The sequence below is a fragment of the Xyrauchen texanus genome, chromosome 12, assembly GCF_025860055.1.
Source record: "Xyrauchen texanus isolate HMW12.3.18 chromosome 12, RBS_HiC_50CHRs, whole genome shotgun sequence".
In the NCBI taxonomy this organism is placed as follows: Eukaryota; Metazoa; Chordata; class Actinopteri; order Cypriniformes; family Catostomidae; genus Xyrauchen; species Xyrauchen texanus.
In genome coordinates, this window is record NC_068287.1 from 46,997,699 (window position 1) to 47,020,168 (window position 22,470).

Here is a 22,470-nt window from a genome sequence, read left to right on the forward strand (position 1 = left end):
GATTCTCTTATCACACTGAGAATTAAAGTTTTTTCAATAATTAAAGTATTTTACAAATTAATGTTTTTATAAATTGGGTTGTTGTTTTTTTACACCATCTTCATTTGCTTGTTTTTAGATTGGATCAATAATGACTGCAAATTGAAGCAGTATGGATTATGCCACCATAAAATAAACACTGAGCTAGATTATACAGAAGCAAGAATGGAATTACTATGGCACAAATGGGGATGAAGAATGTCATCATTAGAAAAACGGCTTGTCCTTTTACACTAAAATTCTATTTTATAAGAATTAAAAAACGTACAGTTTGGATGATTGCAGTTCAGCAGTTTGCTTAAGAGAGCTTGCTTTTGTAAATGCATTTGTTATGGGGAGATGTTGGCAGTCAGGTTAAACTTGAAAATATATGAATTTTGTGAATGTATTTTAGTGAATTAGAAGGTGAATGAATATTGTTAAATAAATCCACTGCCCAAAAGGCCATTTAAAGTGACATTTTGCATCTTCTATTGTTTGTGGTGTGGTGTAATGCTCTACTTAAAACTGTATTGACATATGTTTTTCTGATCTTAGATATGCAAATGGACATTAGTATCAGTAAATATAGTGGTTTATGCAAATTAAAGTGTAGTATATGAGCCTGAATTCTCTCAAATGAATGGAAATTGCACGTCCCTATCCCACGGCCAACGGTCCATATGAAATCATGCTTCTGAGTCTTTGCGCTTTTCTTTTGTACTTTAATAATTGTTTCTTCAAATGTTCTTGCTCATCATCTGAGTTCAACTTGGAAGGAGATTACTTATTGGGTGGTCTTTTTGCTTTGCATGAAGTGGATCAGGCTACACCCTGGTTCACTCCAGAGGCCACTGAATGTTCCAGGTAAGCAAGGACATTTTGCTTTTTACAAGAGGGCTGGTATTGGGGTATCACACGTGCCTTCAACTGAATCCTTAACACACAGAGCCCATAGTTATCGCTAGGTTGTACTATAAATTAAAGCAGCATTTTGTCAATAATTAATTGTAAGTCTAAGTCACTCTTTCTAAGATGACACTTCAATTCAGTGCAGTAACTTCCTAACTTGTGTTTCTAGGCACACTATCTCAGTATCTGGCTATCAGATGTTCCAAGTGATGAGGTTTGCTGTTGAAGAGGTTAATAACTCCACCACCCTCCTGCCTAATGTTTCTCTAGGCTATGAGATGTTTGACCATTGTTCTGCAACAAAGAATTTCCCTGCAGTCTTCAGTTATATCTCACAGAATGGATCAATTAAACCTAAAGAAATGCTCAACAACCATCATCCTAAAGTGATTGCTTTAACAGGACCATATGGAAGCACTAGAACTATTACAATTGCACCATTGTTCACAATGAGCCTTATACCTATGGTAAATTATGCTCTTTTAACAGTTTACAAACAGAAGGGTATGAAATAAGTGAATAACAATACTATTGTTGACTAATGGATCATCTTGGTTACTTTTGTAACCTCCATTCCCCGATGGAGGGAGCTAGACGTTGTGTCGATATAGTAACATTGGAGGTCGTGTTGGGAGCCCCAAACACCTCTGAGCTTTGAGAAAAGGCCAATGGGAATTGCTCCCCTGGAAGAATGGAGCTGGCTCACAACAACTAATTCAGGCTTTGCGCTGAGGAGCCGAGACAGGGTCCAGGACATTTCAGCCGGTAGTTCAACGTTGTGGAAAAAGGGACACAATGTCTCGTTCCCTCTTCAGGGAATGGAGGTTACAACAGTAACCAAGACATTCCCTATCTGTCACGCACTCTACGTTGCGTCGATGTAGTGACAGTTGGGGTCTCTATACGAAATGCCACAACTAGCTGAACTGTGTTACGTGGACTGCCGATGCAAGTGCAAGCACAGAGTGAAAAAAACATTTCGGGTGGGGCCAAATGTATTCGCGTCAGAGAAGGTATTCTTTCCTAGGAGGAAAGACACCATGGAGACCACATCCTGCCCGAAGTGGAGGTTAACATGTGGCAAATACGTCACATGGGCTTACAAGCTGCACGTGGAAGAGGCGCTGTGGTTGGTCCTACCCAGAGGGGAGGAACTCTACAAACGCAGCGACCAGGGCAAAAAGCGCACATCTTTGCCTCACGGAGGGGAAAGGCACTGTGCGCAAACGGTACACCCGGCCAGCTGCCTGCATACTTACCTGTTCGTACCTGACAACACACAGGACGAAACTGGCTCAACCCGGAGATTATAAAATCTCGTGAACGTATTGAGTGTTTTCCCAGCTCGCTGCCCTGCAGATGTCCACTAGAGAGGCGCCACTGGCTAGTGCCCAAGAGGACACCACACTCCTCGTGGGGTGTGCTTGTAATGCAATGGCATCCACGATCCAGTGGGCAAGCCTCTGTTTGGAGACAGCATTCCCTTTCTGCTGTCTGCCAAAGCAGACAAAGTGCTGCTTAGAGTGTCTAAAGCTCTGCTTGCGAGCAAAGCATGGACCGGATACCGCAAGTAGTTGTGCAAAGCATGCACCGGATACCGCAACGATAAGGCTGGGTCTACTACCTGATCCCTAAAAGGGGTTGTGGGAACCTTGCACACATAGCCCGGTTGGGATCTCAAGACCACGTGAAAGTACTCCGGCAGGAGTCACTGACAGAGAACGCTTGCAGGTCCCCAATCCTCTTGATGGACGTGAGTGCAGTCAAGAGGGCAGCCTTCAATGAGACTGCCTTTAGCTCAACTGACTAGGGGCTCCAGGAGGACCACAGAGAGATCCCATGAGGGAAAGAGACATGGCCTAGGAGGATTCCACCTCCTGGCACCTCTCAGGAACCTGATGGTCAGGTGGAGGGGGACAGCCGCCCCTCCAGCCTCTCCTGCAGGAAGGAAATCCCTGACACTACTACGCATCTCTGGGGGTCTTCGCCTCGGGAAGAACACTATTGTGCGAACAAATACCACTTCAAGGCATATAACTGTCTCGTAGATGGAGCCCTGGCCTGAGTGATTGTATCTACCACCACCGGTGGTAGGCCACTTAGATCTTCCGCATCCTGGCCAGGGGCCAGACATTGAGGTTCCAGAGGTCTGGGCGCAGGTGCCAGATTGTGCCCCTTCCCTGATAGAGGAGGTTCTCCCTCAGGGGAACTCGTCAGGGAAGGGCTGTCACGAGGAGCGTGAGTTCCGAGAACCAAGTCTGAGTAGGCCAGTATGGTGCCATGAGGATGACCTGTTCCTCATTCTCCCTGACCATGCACAAGGTCTGTGCAAGTGAGCTCACTGGGGGGGAATGCATACTTGCACATCTGTGCGCCTGCGCATCTGTGCCGAGGGGAGCCTCGGTCAGAGAATACCAGAGAGGGCAGTGGGAGGATTCCAAACAGATCTATTCGTGCTTTGCTGAACCGACTCATAATCAGCAGGACCAACTGTATGTTTGAGGTCGCCCAGGATGTGAGTGGCCCCCAGCAATCTCAGTCGCTGATGACTCCAGAGGAGAAGACAGCAGGCGAGTTGCGACATGCGATGTGAGCATATGCCACCTTGGCAGTTTATATACGCTACCATCGCCATGTTTTCCATCCGGACCAACACGTGCTTGTCCTGGATCAATGAAAAAAGCCTCCGCAGGGCCAGCAGTACAGCCAGCAACTTGAGTTATTTGATATGCCAATGCCCCAGGAGCCTCTGATACTGTTTCAGCACCGACTGCACACCATCGTTCGTGAGGCACACTATCATAGAGACAGAGTCTAACTCCATACAGAGAAAAGAGATGCTCTGAACCAGGGAGAGCTTGTTCTTTTCCCAGTTGACCCGAAGCCCCAACTGGCTGAGGTGCTCGAGCACCAGGTCCCTGTGCGCACACAACAGATCTCGAGAGTAAGCTAGAATCAGCCAATCGTCAATATAATTGAGGATGTGAATTCCCATTTCCCTTAACGGGGCAAGGGCTGCCTCCGTGACTTTTCTGAAGATGCAAGGCGACAGGGACAGACCATAGGGGATGACCTTGTACTGGTATGTCCGTCCCTCAAAGGCGAACCACAGAAAGGGCCTGTGCCGAGGTAAAACCGAGACGTGAATGTATGCGTCCATCAGGTCTAACGCCGCAAACCAATCTTGATGACAGACTCATACCAAAATGCATTTCTGCATCAGCATCATAACCGGGAGTCTGTGCAAGGTCCGGTTCAGAACTCGCAGGTCCAAGATTGGCCACAACCCACCTCCTTTCTTTTGCATGATGAAGTAGGGGCTGTAGAACCCTTTCTTCATCTTGGCTGGAGGTACAGGCTCTATCGCGTCCTTCTGCAGAAGGGGCGCGATCTCCACTGCGCTCTTGCCCTTCAACAAGGTAAAGCCATCATGACAGATTGGAGAGCGCTAGCCACACCTCCAAGCTCTGGGCGAGGGGTACCAAGGGGACAATCACATCTGATGTACCTGCGGGTTGGTCTCGTGGCGGGGTGGAGCAGGAAACGCCACATCGAGGAGCCTCGCATCCCGAGCTCTTGGCTGTGCTGAGGGGAACCTTGAAGCACTTACCTTGATCCGCATACCCACCATTGGACTGGTCAGTGACGGGGGAGGAGGGGGACCATCCTCATGACAATCGCCTGACTGTGGCCGGGCATGTAAAGGTGGGGGGGTCTGCATTTGTAGCATCCTGGCTGCGAGTGTCAGGCTTTCGTGGTTATCCTAGGGCTCTTAACACTGGACCGTGAGGCGGGGGGCATCAGCTTCCTGCGGGGGTTTCTACGCTGGGGCCAAGCAGTTGGCTTGGGCTGTGGCAGAGCTGTCGCACGGGGGCGCTCTTGGCAGCCAGCAGACGGGTGCAGGACCTTGAACCGCACCAGGGTATGATATGTTGGATAGCCTCCATCTGCTTCTTCACTGCTGAGAAAGTTTCCAGTCTGCTGGGCAAAGTCCTCAATAGTGTTGCCGAATAGGCCGATCTGGGAAATGGGGCATTAAGGAAGCGGACCTTGTCGGCATCCTTCATCTCTACCAAGTTTAGCCATAGGTGGCGCTCCTTGACCACCAAGGTGGACATCAACTGCCCGAGTGCCTGCGCTGTGACCTTCGTCGCCTGGAGGGTGAGATCGGTCGCCGAGCACAGCTCCTGCATCACTCCGGGGTCAGTACTTCCCACGTGCAGCTCTTTCAATGACTTGGCTTTGTGCACTTGCAGGAGGGCAATGGCATGCAGGGCAGAGGTAGCCTGTCCAGTGACACTGCAGGCTTTGGTCGCCAGAGACGACATAGACCTACAGGCCCTGGATGGGAGTGCCAGTGATTCCGCCAAGTGGTGGCATTTTGTGGGCACAAGTGCACAGCTACTGCCTTATCCACCTGAGGAATCTCTGTGTACCCTCTGGCCACCCCGTTGTCGAGGGTAGTGAGAGCGGATGAACTCATTAGTCGGGTCCGGGCAGTAAAAGGTGTCCTCCATGAGGACAGCGCTCTGAACCCAGTAACCAGTCATCAAGCTGCGAGGGCTCAGGGCAGCATGGAGGGTTCCACTCCAGCTGATACTCGTGGCAGCCTGGGCAAGCGTTCCCGAAGGTGGAAGCCCAATCGAGTCCCCAGCGTTCGATTGCGCTAACCCACTCTCTGATGCTGCAATCGAGAGCTCATCCTGCTCACAAGCCCCAAAAGAGACATTAAACTTGAGCTGAAGCGAGTATGTGATCTCTTAGCTGTCAAAGCGCCAAGGGGCATACTCAGCATCAGTTGTGCAGAGGGAGAGAAAGCCGCTGAAACATGCTGTATATCCAACAGCATACGCTTCTCAGTGAGGTGAATGAAATGTAGTGGAACTCGCAGCTCAACACCGAAGACGACTCAAACGAAAATACGAAAAAAAATCTGAATGAGTGGTTGCGAGCCAGCTCCTTTTATGCCTGTATGTCCTGGGGAGTGACATGCAAATTCCACTTGCCAATTCTCATTGGCCTTTTCTCAAAGCTCAGAGGTGTTTGGGGCTCCCAAGAGCGATCCCTAGTGTCACTACATTGACAAAACATTGAGTGAGTGGCAGATAGTGAACAAAAATTTAGAAAAGTAGAAAGTAGTTTTTTCTGAAGCATTAAGGTGTCCACTTGTATTTTATAATTGCAAATAATATTATTAGCATGATCATTAGAATTAATAGTTGGGTTAAGACATTGAGAGGAATTTTAGAAATTGTCAATATTTGGTATGTCCCCATTTGCTTTCATTACAGCATGCACTTGAACTGGCATGATATAATCCTGATAATTTGTGCTATCCATGATTGAGAATGTTCCAAGAAGTCTTAGAACAGGCGTTTGTGCTGCCATAGAAGCAGTCAAACTGGAAAGGAGTCAAATTAGTCCATGTCACAAAATTGCTTATTTGATTAGTGACCAAGACCAAAACTGTGTTTATTTCCTGGTTTAAAATAAGATTTGAACACCAGATTTTAAGTGAACTGTTGTGCATTTTCTATTTCACAGGTAAATTATGGAGCTTCCAGCTATGCATTAAGTAATAAACTTCAATATCCCTCTTTTCTAAGAGCACTTCCCAGCAACAAAGATCTGATACAGATGATTATTCACATCATACAGTGGTTTGGATGGAACTGGGTTGCATTCCTTGGTAGCCAAGACGCTTACAGTACAGACGGCCTAAGTCAGTTTAACAAGTATATTGTCAATACTGGCATTTGTTTGGCCTATCAAGAGGCTCTCAGCCAAGAGGCAAACTACACTTCAGTACTTAAAAAGATTGATATGCTCAAAATCAATGTCATTGTGGTTTTCGCTCTGCCACAATATGCTAAGAACATAATCAAAGCCGCAATAGCGAGCAACATCCGAAACAAAGTTTGGATTGCAGGTGAAACATGGTCTATGGATCAACAGCTTCCCAGAGAGACAGGAATTGAGAAAATTGGTACAGTTATTGGCATTACGGAGAGATTATTGACATTACCCGGATTTGATGAATTCATATATAAAGTCAAAGGAACATCTAATGTTCATAATGATAGCGTTAAAGTCCAATCTCCTCAAAGATTGAGTGAGACATGCAATCAAGTTTGTGAGAGCTGCTCTTTGTTGACTGCAGGGGAAATTATAAATGAAAATCCTTCATTCTCCTTTAGCATCTATTCTGCCATATATACCATAGCTCATGCATTACATAAAGTTCTGCAGTGCAACATGAATAAATGTCACAAAAACACAACAGTTTGGCCATACAAGGTGAGTGAATGCATTTAAATGATAAAATTCAACATTATGAAGGAATGTTCATTATCAAAGTGATTTAATATTAAAAAAAATATATATAAATAATGTATTATTGTTTAATAATTGAATGTATTATATTAAATTTATAGTCAAAATTATTATTTCTTAAAGAGGCCCTATTATGCTTTTGGGGATTTTACCTCTCCTTTAGTGTGTAATATAGCTGTTTGTGCATGTAAAAGGTCTGCAAAGTTACAAAGCACAAAGTCCATACCAAAGGGATTTATTCTGTCCCACAAAAAACTCTGCTCAAGAACTACAAGAAATGGCTGGATTGCAGTCCAGACATTACTTCCATGACATAGCTATGTCACTATGTAACACGTTTGCATAATGCCTGCCTAAGGGCTACTTTGGCCTGCCCTAAAACAAAGGTAGTTATAGCCAAGGCCAGGATGAGTTGGGTTATTGAAGTCGCCATGTCGAGAAGACGCTGTTTTCTTCACTGCAGAAGCAAAACCCCTTTGTATGGACTTCCAAAGGCAGACGAATTTAATAATCAGTCGTTAAAATTCATTTTTATTACTATTCCTCAACATTTTCATATTCAACCACAACAATAACAAAATTGTCCATCTCAAGGATCTTTATCAGTGGTAAAATGAGGAGATTTACTTTATTAATTACAAGCTGTAATGTTAATGTTAAGGCTTTAAAGAGATAGGAGCTAAAACAGCATTTCAGTAAAAAGAGATTAAAATAATGTGTTTTTGAACATTAAAGCATGTAAACCTATTCTAGTAGACCCAAAATAAAATTATGAACCTGTAAATGAGCATAATATGGGCTCTTTAATAAAATACACAAAATATTATATTTAAATATATTTTGAAATATTATACAAATATAATATTCATACTATTTTTATAATAATAATTATTATTATTATTATTATCATTATCTAATTATCAGTTATTAAATTCTCATTGCGTTTTACAACAGCTTCTGGGAGAAATTAAGAATGTGGATTTTCCACTCAATGGTCGTCAGGTGAAATATGATGATAATGGTGATCCAACCGTCAGTTACGCAGTTGTGCTCTGGCATACTAATACAAATCCTCCATGGCTGGAGATGGTAGGCACATATGATACATATCCAGAAATGAACTTTATCATCAACAGCTCTCTCTTGCCCTGGAGTAACAATTCTGTAAGTACACTTTTATGGTAAGCCTTTATCTAATCTTTTAACTGTCTAGATTGACTTTAATAAAAGCTCCCGGAAAGTCACCACACTGTTGCTTCAAAAAAGGTCTGTCATTTGCTCATTTCTGTGGTGACCTCATTAAATCAATAAATAGAGGGTTGTGCTGACTTTCTGGGAGTTTTTGTGGACATATGTTTTTGGTCATGCACCTGTATTCATTATATTGTTTGGATGTGCATGTTTTCTACGATTTTAGATGAACTTTAATAACATATTTTCCTATTTAATAAAGGTTCCTTTCTCAAACTGCTCTATTGAGTGTAAGGCGGGATTTTCAAGAGAACCAGAGGGATTGCATAACTGCTGTTTTCGGTGTAAAAAATGCCAGAGGAACAGCTATGTGCAGTATTCTCGTAAGTACCTTCAGCAATGGTCAATGACACCTCTGCAATTTAGCGTTTCTATAATTAAATCACAGCATTTGTGCTTTAATCTCAACTCAACTTTATTTATAAAGCATATAAAACAACAGAGTTGACCAAAGTGCTTCACAGTAATAAACTTACAACCATACACAAACACCAGTAATCTAAAATGCAAACACTTCAAATCTGTGTCCTACATTTCATGTGTCAGACTCTCAGGACAGTGTAAAGAGATTTCAGATGTGACTTAAAGTCTTCATTGATCACTCTGAACTCTGAAGACTGTTTACCTGGAAAAGTGAAACTTCCGGCAAAAAACAAATAAAATGCCATAATAAAAGCACAATTCAATGTAAAAGCTAGAGCTGTGTACCAAATGACATACTATACACTATGCACTTACAAAATAGACTGTGCACCCTGTCATGTAGTGTATGAAATTTCAAAGTGTTGAATCGTCCCATGTGGAATACTTTTTTTACTACATGGAAGCGTTCGCCGTGTTACAGCTGACGGAAGTGATGTTTCAAGCGCACATGATGTGTTGCCGCTAGCTTTAGCGTGTTAGCCAACCTCAGTTCAACACTTGTGTCTTAAACAACTTACATTTTAACACAGTGTGGTGTGACGGTTAAGCATTTTACTTACATTTGTAAGGTGTTGTATCCACTGAAGTTTTGGTAGCTGCTACATTCTACATTATTTACAACTGTTTGTGAGACCAGCAGCACAGCCAATTAACTCCTCCCCTTCTGCTATGTATGGCAAGCCTCGATTGCTGAGTGCATCCAACATTCCACCCTCCGTTTTGGATGGTTGAAAAAGTGCATCATCCGGGTACTTAAAGTACACTTCTAGAATAGTAGGATAGTGCAGAAGTGTGCGGTTTGGAATGCACCAAAGATTGAAATTGAAGAAATTGTGACAACTGTGTAGTAAAATAGAATATGTGAATGATTGAGAAGTTCTTGAAAAGGGGATTAAAATGTATTAAATGAACTGAAATGCTGATATCTGCAGATACCCTGACTTAAAGAAATAGTTCACCCAAAAATAAAAATTCTCTCATCATTAACTCACCCTTAGGCCAGATGATATGACGTTCTTTCATGCTGAACTCAAATGAAGATTTTTAGTACAATTTCTCAGCTGTTTTGGTCCATAAAATGCAGTGGTTGGGTGCCAAAATGTTGAAGCTCCTAAAATCATATAAATCAGCATAAAAGTAATCCATAAGACTTCAGAGGGTTAAATCCATGTCTTCAAAAGCAATATGATAGGTGTGGTATAGAAACAGATCAATATTTAAAGGTGCACTCATTAATTTTTTCCCCATTAAAAATTTACTCCTAAAGAAATTAATTGTAATTTTGAAACATACTGTATATATAAAATCATGATATGATCACATCAGATGAGGACTCTAGTCATATCGGTAACCTTATCAAAGCTGTTTTATTCTACATGGGGCAGTGGAGCCATCATGGGGTAAGGGAATTTACATGGTTCGTAGACAAAGGCCCATTCAAATACATTGCCATTGGTCACATACACTCACCTAAAGGATTATTAGGAACACCTGTTCAATTTCTCATTAATGCAATTATCTAATCAACCAATCACATGGCAGTTACTTCAATGCATTTAGGGGTGTGGTCCTGGTCAAGACAATCTCCTGAACTCTAACCTGAATGTCAGAATGGGAAAGAAAGGTGATTTATGCAATTTTGAGCGTGGCATGGTTGTTGGTGCCAGACGGGCCGGTCTGAGTATTTCACAATCTGCTCAGTTACTGGGATTTTCACACACAACCATTTCTAGGGTTTACAAAGAATGGTGTGAAAAGGGAAAAACATCCAGTATGCGGCAGTCCTGTGGGCGAAAATGCCTTGTTGATGCTAGAGGTCAGAGGAGAATGGGCCGACTGATTCAAGCTGATAGAAGAGCAACTTTGCCTGAAATAACCACTCGTTACAACCAAGGTATGCAGCAAAGCATTTGTGAAGCCACAACACGCACAACATTGAGGCGGATGGGCTACAACAGCAGAAGACCCCACCGGGTACCACTAATCTCCACTACAAATAGGAAAAAGAGGCTACAATTTGCAAGAGCTCACCAAAATTGGACAGTTGAAGACTGGAAAAATGTTGCCTGGTCTGACGAGTCTCGATTTCTGTTGAGACATTCAGATGGTAGAGTCAGAATATGGCGTAAAAAGAATGAGAACATGGATCCATCATGCCTTGTTACCACTGTGCAGGCTGGTGGTGGTGGTGTAATGGTGTGGGGGATGTTTTCTTGGCACACTTTAGGCCCCTTAGTGCCAATTGGGCATCGTTTAAATGCCACGGCATACCTGAGCATTGTTTCTGACCATGTCCATCTTTTTATGGCCACCATGTACCCATCCTCTGATGGCTACTTCCAGCAGGATAATGCACCATGTCACAAAGCTCAAATCATTTCAAATTGGTTTCTTGAACATGACAATGAGTTCACTGTACTAAAATGGCCCCCACAGTCACCAGATCTCAACCCAATAGAGCATCTTTGGGATGTGGTGGAATGGGAGCTTCGTGCCCTGGATGTGCATCCCACAAATCTCCATCAACTGCAAGATGCTATCCTATCAATATGGGCCAACATTTCTAAAGAATGCTTTCAGCACCTTGTTGAATCAATGCCACGTAGAATTAAGGCAGTTCTGAAGGCGAAAGGGGGTCAAACACAGTATTTGTATGGTGTTCCTAATAATCCTTTAGGTGAGTGTACATGTTGCTATGGATTGTATTTAAATTTTGGATCCCCTTTGCCCATTAGCTATGTGATGAACAGGACATTGCCCACTTACCTGAGGCAGGATTGAGTAAGGGCCTAAACTCTGTATGGACGCCTGTAGGGGGCTTCACGCTCTTCCCTGGGCACACCAGTGCCATTCCCCTTGCCACGTATCGTCCATGGGGTCATAGTTTCCATATGAAGTGTCCACAGGGCTAGTATTGTGTCCCCTTACCCAATAGTCTCCCTCGGTGGTCTTTCTCTTTGCCACAGACCCAGTATTTGGCCCACTTACTTAGTAGTCTTCTCTGTGGTCTTTTTCTAGTCCACAGACACCGTATTTTTCCCCTTACCCAGTAAAAAGTGCTTTTACATGCCTTTTGCCCCAGAGTACCCCCTAATGCCAAACATCACCATGATTGGTACCGGGCAGCACCCGGGCATCCCACAAGGTCATCCCGTGCCTCCCTGTTGAATTTGGGGTCTCTGGGACCTCTGGCAGCGATAAGGGGCAACATCCAACGTGCAATGTATTCCATTCATTTCTATACTGGTTTGGTGGACGGTGACTCTGAACAGTGAAAAGGCTCTGTCTGTGCATAAGTGGAAGTGGCCTGTGTGAGAGATTCTTGCATAAATGGCCAAGATATATTTTTCTTTTCATTGTGTTGTAATGTATACCATTTATTTTCTGTACTAGTTTGGTGTCCAGTGCTCAGAAAGCTCCAAACATCCCAAAACCAAAACATATATGTCTCGTGGGGATGTCCTCAGGCAGGGTCCAGAGTTTCGTGACTCTTTGATCTCTTTTGAACCATAAGTTGCCCCTTCCAAAAATCAAGTATGAAAATGACATTGGTTTACATGGTGAGTGGGATGTCTAGAAAAGAGGGGTCAAAAGGGGTCCTAGAATTTGGAGGCCCTGGGTGCTTGCTAAATATTAAAGGCTCTGATGAATGTACTGGTGCACACGGGCCTACAGGACAGTTCCTATGGCAGGCAGGGATATCTATTGAAAATAATGAAAAATACTTTTCTGCATCCTAGGCCTTAGTCCCCTTAGTATGTTGTTGAGGGGCACTGGACATGCCACTGTGTGAAATTTGGGGTGTGTTGGACCTACTGACACCCATTTGAAATCTATATCTTCTCAGGGGTCCCTTAGATAAGGTGCAAAGTTTGAAGTCTGAAATAATTGGTTAAGTGAAAATTCACAGAATTATTACAGGGACAATCCCCCCAGAGCAACCTGGAGTTAAGTGCCTTGCTCAAGGACACAATGGTGGTGACTGTGGGGTTCAAACCAGTGACCTTGCTGATTAACCTTGCTGATTAACCGACCTGTGCTTTAGCCACTAGGCCACCACCACTCACCACTCATATATATACATTGCAGCTGGGATCTTCCTGAGTGACTTAGAAGTCCCAGCTTCAATGTATGTAATGGCTGCCAAATGCATGGTCTGTGGACACTCATTTATTACATTATTAGGCATTATTATGACTGAATACTCGTGTATATTTGTTCATTTACATGCCCGAGTGCTAAATAGGTGGTTAAATAAACAATATTTCTTACAAATATGCATTAAATACATGTAAATGAATGTACCTAGTATTTGGAGGCGATTATGTAAATTGATGCTGGGATCTTCCTGTATGACTTCCCAGCTCTAATCTATTTACACGACCAAAAATACATGGTTGGTGGACATTTAGGGTTAATACACCTATACAATACTGGATATACTGGATACAGGAGTAATTGACCAATACAATAAATTGGAAATGGACATTTAGTAGGTTGGTTAACATTAGAGGTTAACACACCTGTACAATAAATTGGAAATGTATTATTATCAAACCAGGGTATAGGGTGCATACTGTTCAGGGATAGTCATATAGTCACCTTAATATTTATTTAGTCAATATTTTGATAATGACATTATAAAAATGGATGTCCAGGAACCATGTATTTTTGATAATGCAAATACATCGTACAAGGGACCATCTCATTTCCAATGTATTTAAATTATCAAATATACATGGTTGTTGGACATCAAGTCCTCAGGACATCAAGTCACACTGGAAGGTCCCAGCTGCAATGATTCTTTATGGACATTTCTGTTTTATGCTTGTTATACATAATTTCAAATTTAAAGTTATGTATATATTCATTTGTATGCCCTGAGTGCAAAAACGTACAAAAATAGTTATTTTAAATAATAATTAAATTCATTTAAATTAAATGTCCATAAACATTTGTTTATTTGGTGGACATTAAATACATTGCTTGTGGAATCTTCCTCTTTTTTGGGGATGAAGTGGCACAATATACTTGGTAAGTGGACATATACTCTGTTTTTGGACAGCCCCGCCCACTCCTGTTCACACCCCCAGGGTCCGGGGCCCCTCAGGTATGAATTGGTCTACATAATTGGTAAGTGGACAAATATACTATTTATGGACACCCGTCCCCTCCAGGACACACCTCCGGCGTCCGGGGCCCCACAGGGATGAATTGGCCTAAAATACTTGGTAAGTGGACAAATACATTATTTATGGATGCCCTTTACCCTTAAGGACACACCCCCATGGTCTGGAGCCCCGCGGGGACAAAGTGGCCTAATTTACTTTGTAAGTGGACAAATACTCTGTTTATGAATGCTTGGGGGGGCATTAACGGACCTACCTTGGTGCCCAGTGGCAGTGTATGTGAATGGGGAAAGCACCCATGGCTATACATCTGCTGGGGGATGTGGTGGCGCCACCCTGTGGGTGATGGCTGAACTGCTTTTATGGGAGGAAGTTTTCGCCGGCAGCCGATCGTAGTCTCAGGCGGACCCCCAGGCTGGCGCTGTGATGTGGAAGGCTTGGGCAAAAATCGCCTAGATGGCGCTGCACAGCATCCAGGAACCAGGTACCACGGAGATATAAAGTATATTGCCCATTACGTTCACTTCCCTAATGTATGGCAGCCATTTTAAAATCACATGACCAGCTGAGTGCACCTTTAAGCCATTTTTTTACTATAAGTCAGTCAGACTCCACATTAACTTTCACATTCTTCTTCTAGTGTTTTTAGTGATTCACATTCTTCATGTATATCACCCCCAACTGGGCAGGGAGAAGAATTTCTAGTAAAATAAATGTCTTAAATATTGATCTGTTTCTCATCAACACCTATCAGACCTCTATGGACCTACAGAGCTGAAATATTCTTCTATAAATCTTAATTTGTGTTCTGAAGACAAAAGAAAGTCATACACATCCAGGATGGCAAGAGGGTGAGTAAATGATAAATTCACAAAATGACACACACAGCACTCACGCATAAGCGCATATTCACGCTTCATGCCGTAAACTGGATCAGTGAGTGAAACTGTCACAAGGCAACCCAAGTGAGATGCTCTGTTGTTTCCACGTCCTCACTGAATGATTACTTGATATTAAACTGTTGGAGTTTGATTGAGAGACCTGCAATTAAAATGATCTACAATTTATTTTTATTTAGTCTTATTTTGTGTAACTGCTTGCTTAGATGCCCCATCCTCATCTGGCTTTACATCATGAACATATGCCAATATTATTTATATATAGTATGTGTGATACAAATCATGTATTCATTTAATTGATTAAGTGATAGCAATTTGGAAATTATCAAGTCATTTCATGATTTATAATATTAGTTGTTTGAGAACAATAAAACCACACTAGCATCCATTTATGACTCTTTGCTCAGGACAGGCAATGCCAGTTAGGTCATTTGTGTTTTAACGTCATAAATATTATGCTATAATAATTTTGCATGCCACTCCCCAGGACATACGGGTATATAAGGAGCTGGAATACAACCACTCATTCAGACATCTTCTTCGGAGCCGAGTGGTTGTATTTCACTACACTATGTAGTATGTATTTCACAATTAATCTGCCAGCCATTCAACTCTCGCTCTTACAAACTGTTGGTTTCTACGGCCATTACAGCGGTTCTCCCCCTCTCGCACTGGTGTTGTGCAGAGAAACTTCAGCACGTCAGCACCGAAAAGAGTATATTTTCTAAAAAGAAAAAAAGAGTATATTTTCTCTAAAAGAGAATATTCCTACTAAAAGAGTGGAACTTACGAAAGCATCTTTTTCAAGATGCCTTTTCATTTGTTGGTTTTTCCTGGATGCGGTCGCTATCTCTCCGCTTCTGACGGCTACGATCGAGTTGGGTAGCACTGGGGGCGATCTGGGGACTTCAATGGGAGCCTCTCTGCTGGGAAACAACCACGGACCTCGCGGCCTCATTAGGGGCTCGAGAAGAGGATGAGCTATCAATTGCAGCATCGGAGAGTGGGCTGGTCATGTCTCACGTAGAAGACTCGGCTGGACTACCACCACTGTGGTAGCCCAGTCACAGACTGACGCGGAGCAGGCAGCCATGCTTGGCCAGGAAGACGTGAGTTTCATGCTGGAGTGGAACCCTCCGCTCCCCCTGAACCCTCGTGGCTCCACGATTAGTTCCTGGGGCCATAGCGCAGCTCACGGCCATGCCCCGTCCCAGTTCCTTTCTTCCCGGAGGTGCAGGAGGATCTTACGAGGTCGTGGCACCTTTTACTGCATGAACCCAATTCACAAACTCCTCCGCTCTCACTAATCTCGCCGGTGGGGTGGCAAGGGTGTACTCGGTGATTCCTCAGGTGAATCAGGGGTCGCGGTGCACATGTGCCCGCAGAGCACCGCCACCTGATGGAGTCATCCGAGACTCCCATCCAGGGCCTGTAGGCTTGCGTTGTCATGGCCGCTAAGGCCTACGGTGCTGAATGCGCCGCCTCCACCCTGCATGCCATGGCACTCCTGCAGGAGCACCAAGGCAAGGCACTTAAAGAACTACACGAAGGTAGTCCTGACCCAGGACTAATGCAGGAACTGCGCTCGTGACCGATCTCGAAGTTCAAGGCGCGTTCTCGCGAGCAGGCGATGTCCACCCTGGTGGTCCAGGAACGCCACCTTTAGCTCAACCTGGTCGAGCTGAGAGAGGCCAACAAGGTTTGATTCCTTGATGCCCCCATCTCCAAGGTTGGCCTGTTCGGCGACAGTATTGGAGACTTTTCCTGGCAGTTTTCGACTGTGAGGAAGCAGACGGAGGCTATTCAACACATCCTGCCCTGGTGCGGCTCAAGATCCAGCACCCTGTCTGCTCATCGCCAAGGATGTCCCCCTGCAGAGGTAACACCGGCTACACCACAGCCCGCCCCAGTGGGCCGGCCTCGGTATACAGACAGCCGCTGGAAACAGATGCTTTTTTACAGCCCCTACATCATCGTACCCAAAAAATGGCTTCATACCCAAGTTGCAAGATGTGCATGGTGCCACTGCAAACACTGCATGCTCGTCACGCAGGTCTGCTGCCATCTGTTCAGCCCTTTGTCCGACCTAGCGTTCCTATGGGCAGGAGTTCCCTTAGGCCAGGTCTCCAGGCACGTTGTGGTTACGACAGAGGCCTTCAAGCATGGCTGGGTCACCGTGCGCAACGGGCATGCTGCCGCCGGTCTTTGGACTGGCCCGCGACTGTGTTGAAACATCAACTGCCGGTGGTAGTTTCTGGTGGTTTTGCTTGCCCTGTGGAGGCTATTGCCATTGATCCGGGGCAAGCATGTGTTGGTCCAGACGGACAACACAGCGACGGTTGCATACATCAACTGCCAAGGCGGCCTACACTCTCGTAGGATGTCGTAACTCGCTGCCGTCTCTTCCTTTGGAGTCAGCAGCGACTCGTGTCGTTGCGAGCCACTCATATCCTAGGCCACCTCAACAACACAAAGGACACACTGTCGTGGCATGCTCAGGGGAGAGTGGAGACTCCACCCTCAGGTGGTACAGCTGATTTGGAGTCAAGCACAGGTAGACCTTTTCGCTTACCAGGAATCCTCCCACTGCCCGCTCTGGTATTCTCTGAATGCGGCTCCCCTTGGCATAGACGTGCTGGCACACAGCTGGCCCCTTGGGCTGTGCAAATAAATGTTTCCCCCAGTTAGATTACTTGCAAAGACATTGTGCAATGTCAAGGAGGACGAGGAGCAGGTCATCCTTGTGGCTCCTTATTGGTCCACCCGGACTTGTTTCTTGGATGCACAGTCGGATCAGTGCTTTCCTTTCTGCAAGAAAGGTTGGTGGGACGGCTGTCCCCCTCCATCTTGAAGGTGTATGTAGCCACTATCTTGGCACATCACAATGCAGTAGACGGTAAGTATTTGGGGAAGCAGGACTTGATTGTCAGTTTCCTGAGAGGAACGAGTAGGTTAAACCCCCCCAGACCATCGTGTTCCCTTGTGGGACCTCTTCAGCTGAACGATTTAATTCGTATTGGGGAGAAAAAAGAGAAGAGGCCGCGGCTGGGTCAGCCGGTCCTTATTGTTTTAGCAGTCGACTTGTCCGAGTGCGTTGGGTGTAGTTACATGATGGCCTGGTGTGCTGGCTACGAGGCACACAGAGCTCTGCCCATCTCACACCGCCAGACCACGTAACAAAGTTCAAAAGTTGTGGCATTTTCCATAGTGACCCCTAGTGTCACTACATTGACACAATGTCAAGTGAGTGACAGAAGGGGAACGTCATGGTTACTAATCTAACCTCCGTTTCCTGATGTAGGGAACGAGACGTTGTGTCCCTCCTGCCACAACACTAAACTACTCTCTGAAATAGTCGGGACCTTGTCTCAGCTCCTCAGTGCGAAACCTGAATGAATGGTTGCATTCCAGCTCCTTCTATACCTGTTTGTCCGGGGGAGTGGAATGTAAATTCCACTTGACAATATTCATTGGCCTTTTCTCAAAGATCAGAGATGTCCAGGGCTCCCAGGAGCGACCCCTAGTGTCACTACATTTACAAAATGTCTCATTCCCTCCATGAAGATTTTTACTTCCACCCACTGGATGTGACAATTAAGGACGGGGGTCAAGGACCACAAATCCAACCAAACAATTTCTGTATCCAAGTGGTATATAATAAAAATTGTTAAATTATATCTATTTTTTATTTGATTTACTTTAAGATTTTGATTGTTGACATTGATTGGAATAGTGAGTATGCACCAGTTGCATTACCTGTTTCATCACAAGAGCCTGATTTACATTTACATTTATTCATTTGGCAGACGCTTTTATCCAAAGCGACTTACAAAAGAGAGGTTGAATTACTGATATTTATATTATATTGTATTATTCTGCTGTTTTTTAGGGGACCCCTATTCCTGTTTGCCATGTGCAGAGAGTGAATGGTCTGATGACGGGAGCACAACATGTAAGACACGCATTGTTGTCTATCTTGAGTACACAGAAATAGCGTCTCTTGCATTCATAGTTTTTACCATATGCCTGATGATTCTCTTAGTTACCATCTTTGGCCTTTTTGCCTACAATCAGAATACACCAGTAGTGAAGTCTGCTGGTGGTAGCATGTGTTTGCTAATGTTAGCATGTTTGATCATGGCTAATATAAGTTTGTTCTTTTTCTTTGGGAAACCCACAACTTTACATTGTATCATTAGAAATTTTGTATTTGCATTTTTCTTCACCATCTGTCTCTCCTGTCTGGCTGTACGGTCTTTTCAAATTGTTTGTGTTTTCAAAATGGCTGCCAAGTTTCCTAAATTGCACAGTTTGTGGGTGAAGCACAACGGCCAGTGGCTCTTCATTGTGTTTTACTGTGTAATTGATTTAATTGCTTGTGTGATATGGGCGACTGTCGAAACTCCCAAACCCAACAGGGACATAGTTTCTTTTAAAGACCAAATTCTGCTCATCTGTGAGAATGGGAACACTATAACTGTTAGCATTGTTGTGTTTTTGAGTTGGTTTCTTGGTGTCCTGTGCCTCATGTTTTCTTACATGGCAAGAGACCTGCCGAAAAATTACAATGAGGCCAAATCAATAACCTTCAGTCTGGTTTTGTTTTATCTGAGCTGGATTGCATACTTCACAGCATTCTTTACTCTGAAAAGCAAATACATTATGCTTTTCAATGCAATGGCCCAGCTAGCCAGTATTAATGCAATTGTCTTCAGTTATTTCATACCAAAATCTTACATTATTATATTTCAACCAAAAAAGAACACTCTTGAATACTTTCAAACATCTATTCAAAATTACACCCAAACCATTAGTAGGACTTAGTCCACAACAATGCTGTTGCACAGATGGGAACTACTTCTGCTTTTACTGCTTTTCTTAATCATTTCATTTTATTGCTGAAATACTGAGAACATTACTGCATAACCGAGCAAAACAGTTTTAAAATGTAGTTAGCATGCAAGCTAATTATTCACTCTGATCTCTCTTGAGACGTAGATAAATCAGTCTCACTGAGCATTGACTATCATTAATAATGCATATTTATTCATGCAGGATACTATTAAAATGAAATGACAGATGAAACATGGACTATTGTTGAAATTCTAACATAAACGAGCTCAAAAACTCATTTATTTTCAGAGTAATTCTAATGCTGTAGAAAATATAAAACACAAGTTTCAATATCATAATGGATTACTTGCGATGAAAATGACATAATGCAGATAAATGACTTAGTAGTGAGTAGATAGTGAGTGTTGCAATACTTGCTTTATAATGTTTGTATTGTGATATGTTGTGAATCTTTCATTTACCGGTTTGTAAACCGACAGACAGCAGAATGTCAAAATAGAGGTCCCGTTGTTTGGGGTTTATTTATAGATAAAACTGCAAGTGTAATGATAATAACACAAATAAGAAAACAATATCAATAACAGCAATAACTGTTTTTTGTTGGGTGGGGGTTTTCTTTTCTGGGATACAGTTATGAGAATAACAATCATTTATTTGTTACTATGTGTGAATTTAAATGCTATTGCTTTTTAAAAACTTGTAATAAATTGTGTTTACAGAATAGAAGTTTCCTGAAGAAAATGTAAAACATGTCCAAGTGCTTGATGTACTGTATATTTGTGAGTTTTGGAAAAGCAAGCCTGTATGTTTGACTGTCTCTATAAAGCATTAGTACACTGGGGTCCAAAAGATTGAATGAGTTTGCATTTTCTAATATAACACAACCCTTAAAAATAACTATTATTATTATTATTATTATTATTATTATACAAAATTTGAGTAAAAAGCTGAACTGAAAAATGATCAGAACTTTAGAATTCCTTAGTCTTTAGTATGTCCCCATTTGCCTTAATGACCGCATGAGAATTTAAACAAGTGAGCAGACCTGGGAAATCCTTGAGATTAGAGACAAAACATGTTTAAAATCTTGTTTTTTATTTTGTAATACTAAATACATTTTAAAATAGACATTTGTAGACAAAAGTATCTGCTAACAAACCATTTAAGACAACAGATCAGGTTTACATCTAGACCTGTTCACACCAAGGCTGGATTTCCCAATAAGGTTGCCGTCCAAAGGTGCTGATCACTTTGGCAAAAATGTCCAGAGTTTGTCTTCTCAACATGAGAATAATGTGGAAATACTGACAAACATGGAAGTTGTCAAAATTGATGAACTATTACAGAAATAATGATGCTTTGTGATATGGGATGAATATAGTATCAAAATTATTCACAAATGTGTCAACACTTGATAAATGTCATACAAGCATCTTACTATCCACACACAAATGCATTTCAACTTGTGTTTGTGAAATTCAGAATTAAATCAATTCATGCAGCATATAGAGACATTTGTATAAATGTCACAGTTTGTGTGTCTAATAACAGGAAGACGATCCAAATTAAACACAAAATAGCCTATTGAAGCATTGAACGTCCATTTCTGGATTGACACGCGTGCATTCATTGACATGTTTTGTGTTAATTCTGTTTTATTTATTAGTATTTTGAGACTTTTGTTTCACTGTTTTCACCATGACTGACCCACACGCAAACAACTGCCAATGAACAGCTCCTAAATTCATCCATAATTGTGGGCTCTTCTACCCATCAATTTGGGAAAACTGTGTAATTTATTATTAAATGAATGTGCAGCTAGTACGTTTATGCAAACCTTATTGCATTGTTTTGACATTTGTATTGAGAGAAATAAAAAGCATTACTGCAGAAGAACAGCAGCACAGTTAAAAGTGTCTTTACAAAACATGAATCATGAGAACAGACATAAACACCTTTATATTAGCGGTTATACAAGATCTGCTGTTGTAACAATTGTTTTTTTCTTTTTAACTAGAAAAGTATTGACATGTCACACAAGTGTGTAGTCACCAGGACTTACACTCTAAAATGGGCTTTTTCACCTTTTACAATGTGACCGCACATTATACTTGGTTAAATAATAAAAGAAATGGAGACATACCTCTGATTATTTTTGATGATCTCAGATGCTGTTTGATTGAAGTGGAACATCATCATTTGGTTGCTTTCACAAACTGTGATTTATTGGTACAATTGGGAACATTTATATTCTCAAATATGTCTCGATTTGTTCAAATAGCTGCACATTAATTTAATAATAAATGACACAGACGAGTAAAAATACTTTTGTATCTGTGTAGGGCTCACAGTTTAGGAGCGGGTTTGGTTATTAGCAATAATTAATAATTATAAAAGATAATTATCAATTATTAAAATCAATAGAACACTGATTAGAATCAATGTTAGTTTTAATCCTTTAAATCAACAATCATCAAATTCAATAGAATATGAATTATTATCAAAGATAATCGTTAATTATCATAATCAATAGAATATGAATTATCAAAGATAATAGTTAATTATCAAAATCAATAGAATATGAATTATTATCAAAGATAATCGTTAATTATCATAATCAATAGAATATGAATTATTATCAAAGATAATCG

The 22,470-nt window shown here is 42.4% G+C and overlaps 1 protein-coding gene across 1 annotated transcript; it reads left to right on the forward strand.

The window, feature by feature from the left end:
• Positions 1-709: 709 nt before the first annotated feature.
• On the forward strand, positions 710-20,290 carry LOC127652421 (taste receptor type 1 member 1-like). The gene is made up of 6 exons (XM_052138559.1): positions 710-885; positions 1,100-1,397; positions 6,475-7,227; positions 8,218-8,427; positions 8,717-8,837; positions 18,855-20,290. Exons 1-6 carry the CDS (start codon positions 710-712, stop codon positions 19,787-19,789), a joined length of 2,493 nt encoding a protein of 830 aa, XP_051994519.1. The 3' UTR covers positions 19,790-20,290.
• Positions 20,291-22,470: the final 2,180 nt, after the last annotated feature.

What these genes read in the sequence shown, in the direction of transcription:
- LOC127652421 (XM_052138559.1), top strand. Translation starts at nt 710, where the DNA reads ATGCTTCTGAGTCTTTGCGCTTTTCTTTTGTACTTTAATAATTGTTTC. An exon ending in TGCCCTGGAGTAACAATTCT is followed by an intron (nt 8,428 to 8,716) that starts GTAAGTACACTT and finishes TATTTAATAAAG; the next exon opens with GTTCCTTTCTCAAACTGCTC. An exon ending in CAGCTATGTGCAGTATTCTC is followed by an intron (nt 8,838 to 18,854) that starts GTAAGTACCTTC and finishes GCTGTTTTTTAG; the next exon opens with GGGACCCCTATTCCTGTTTG.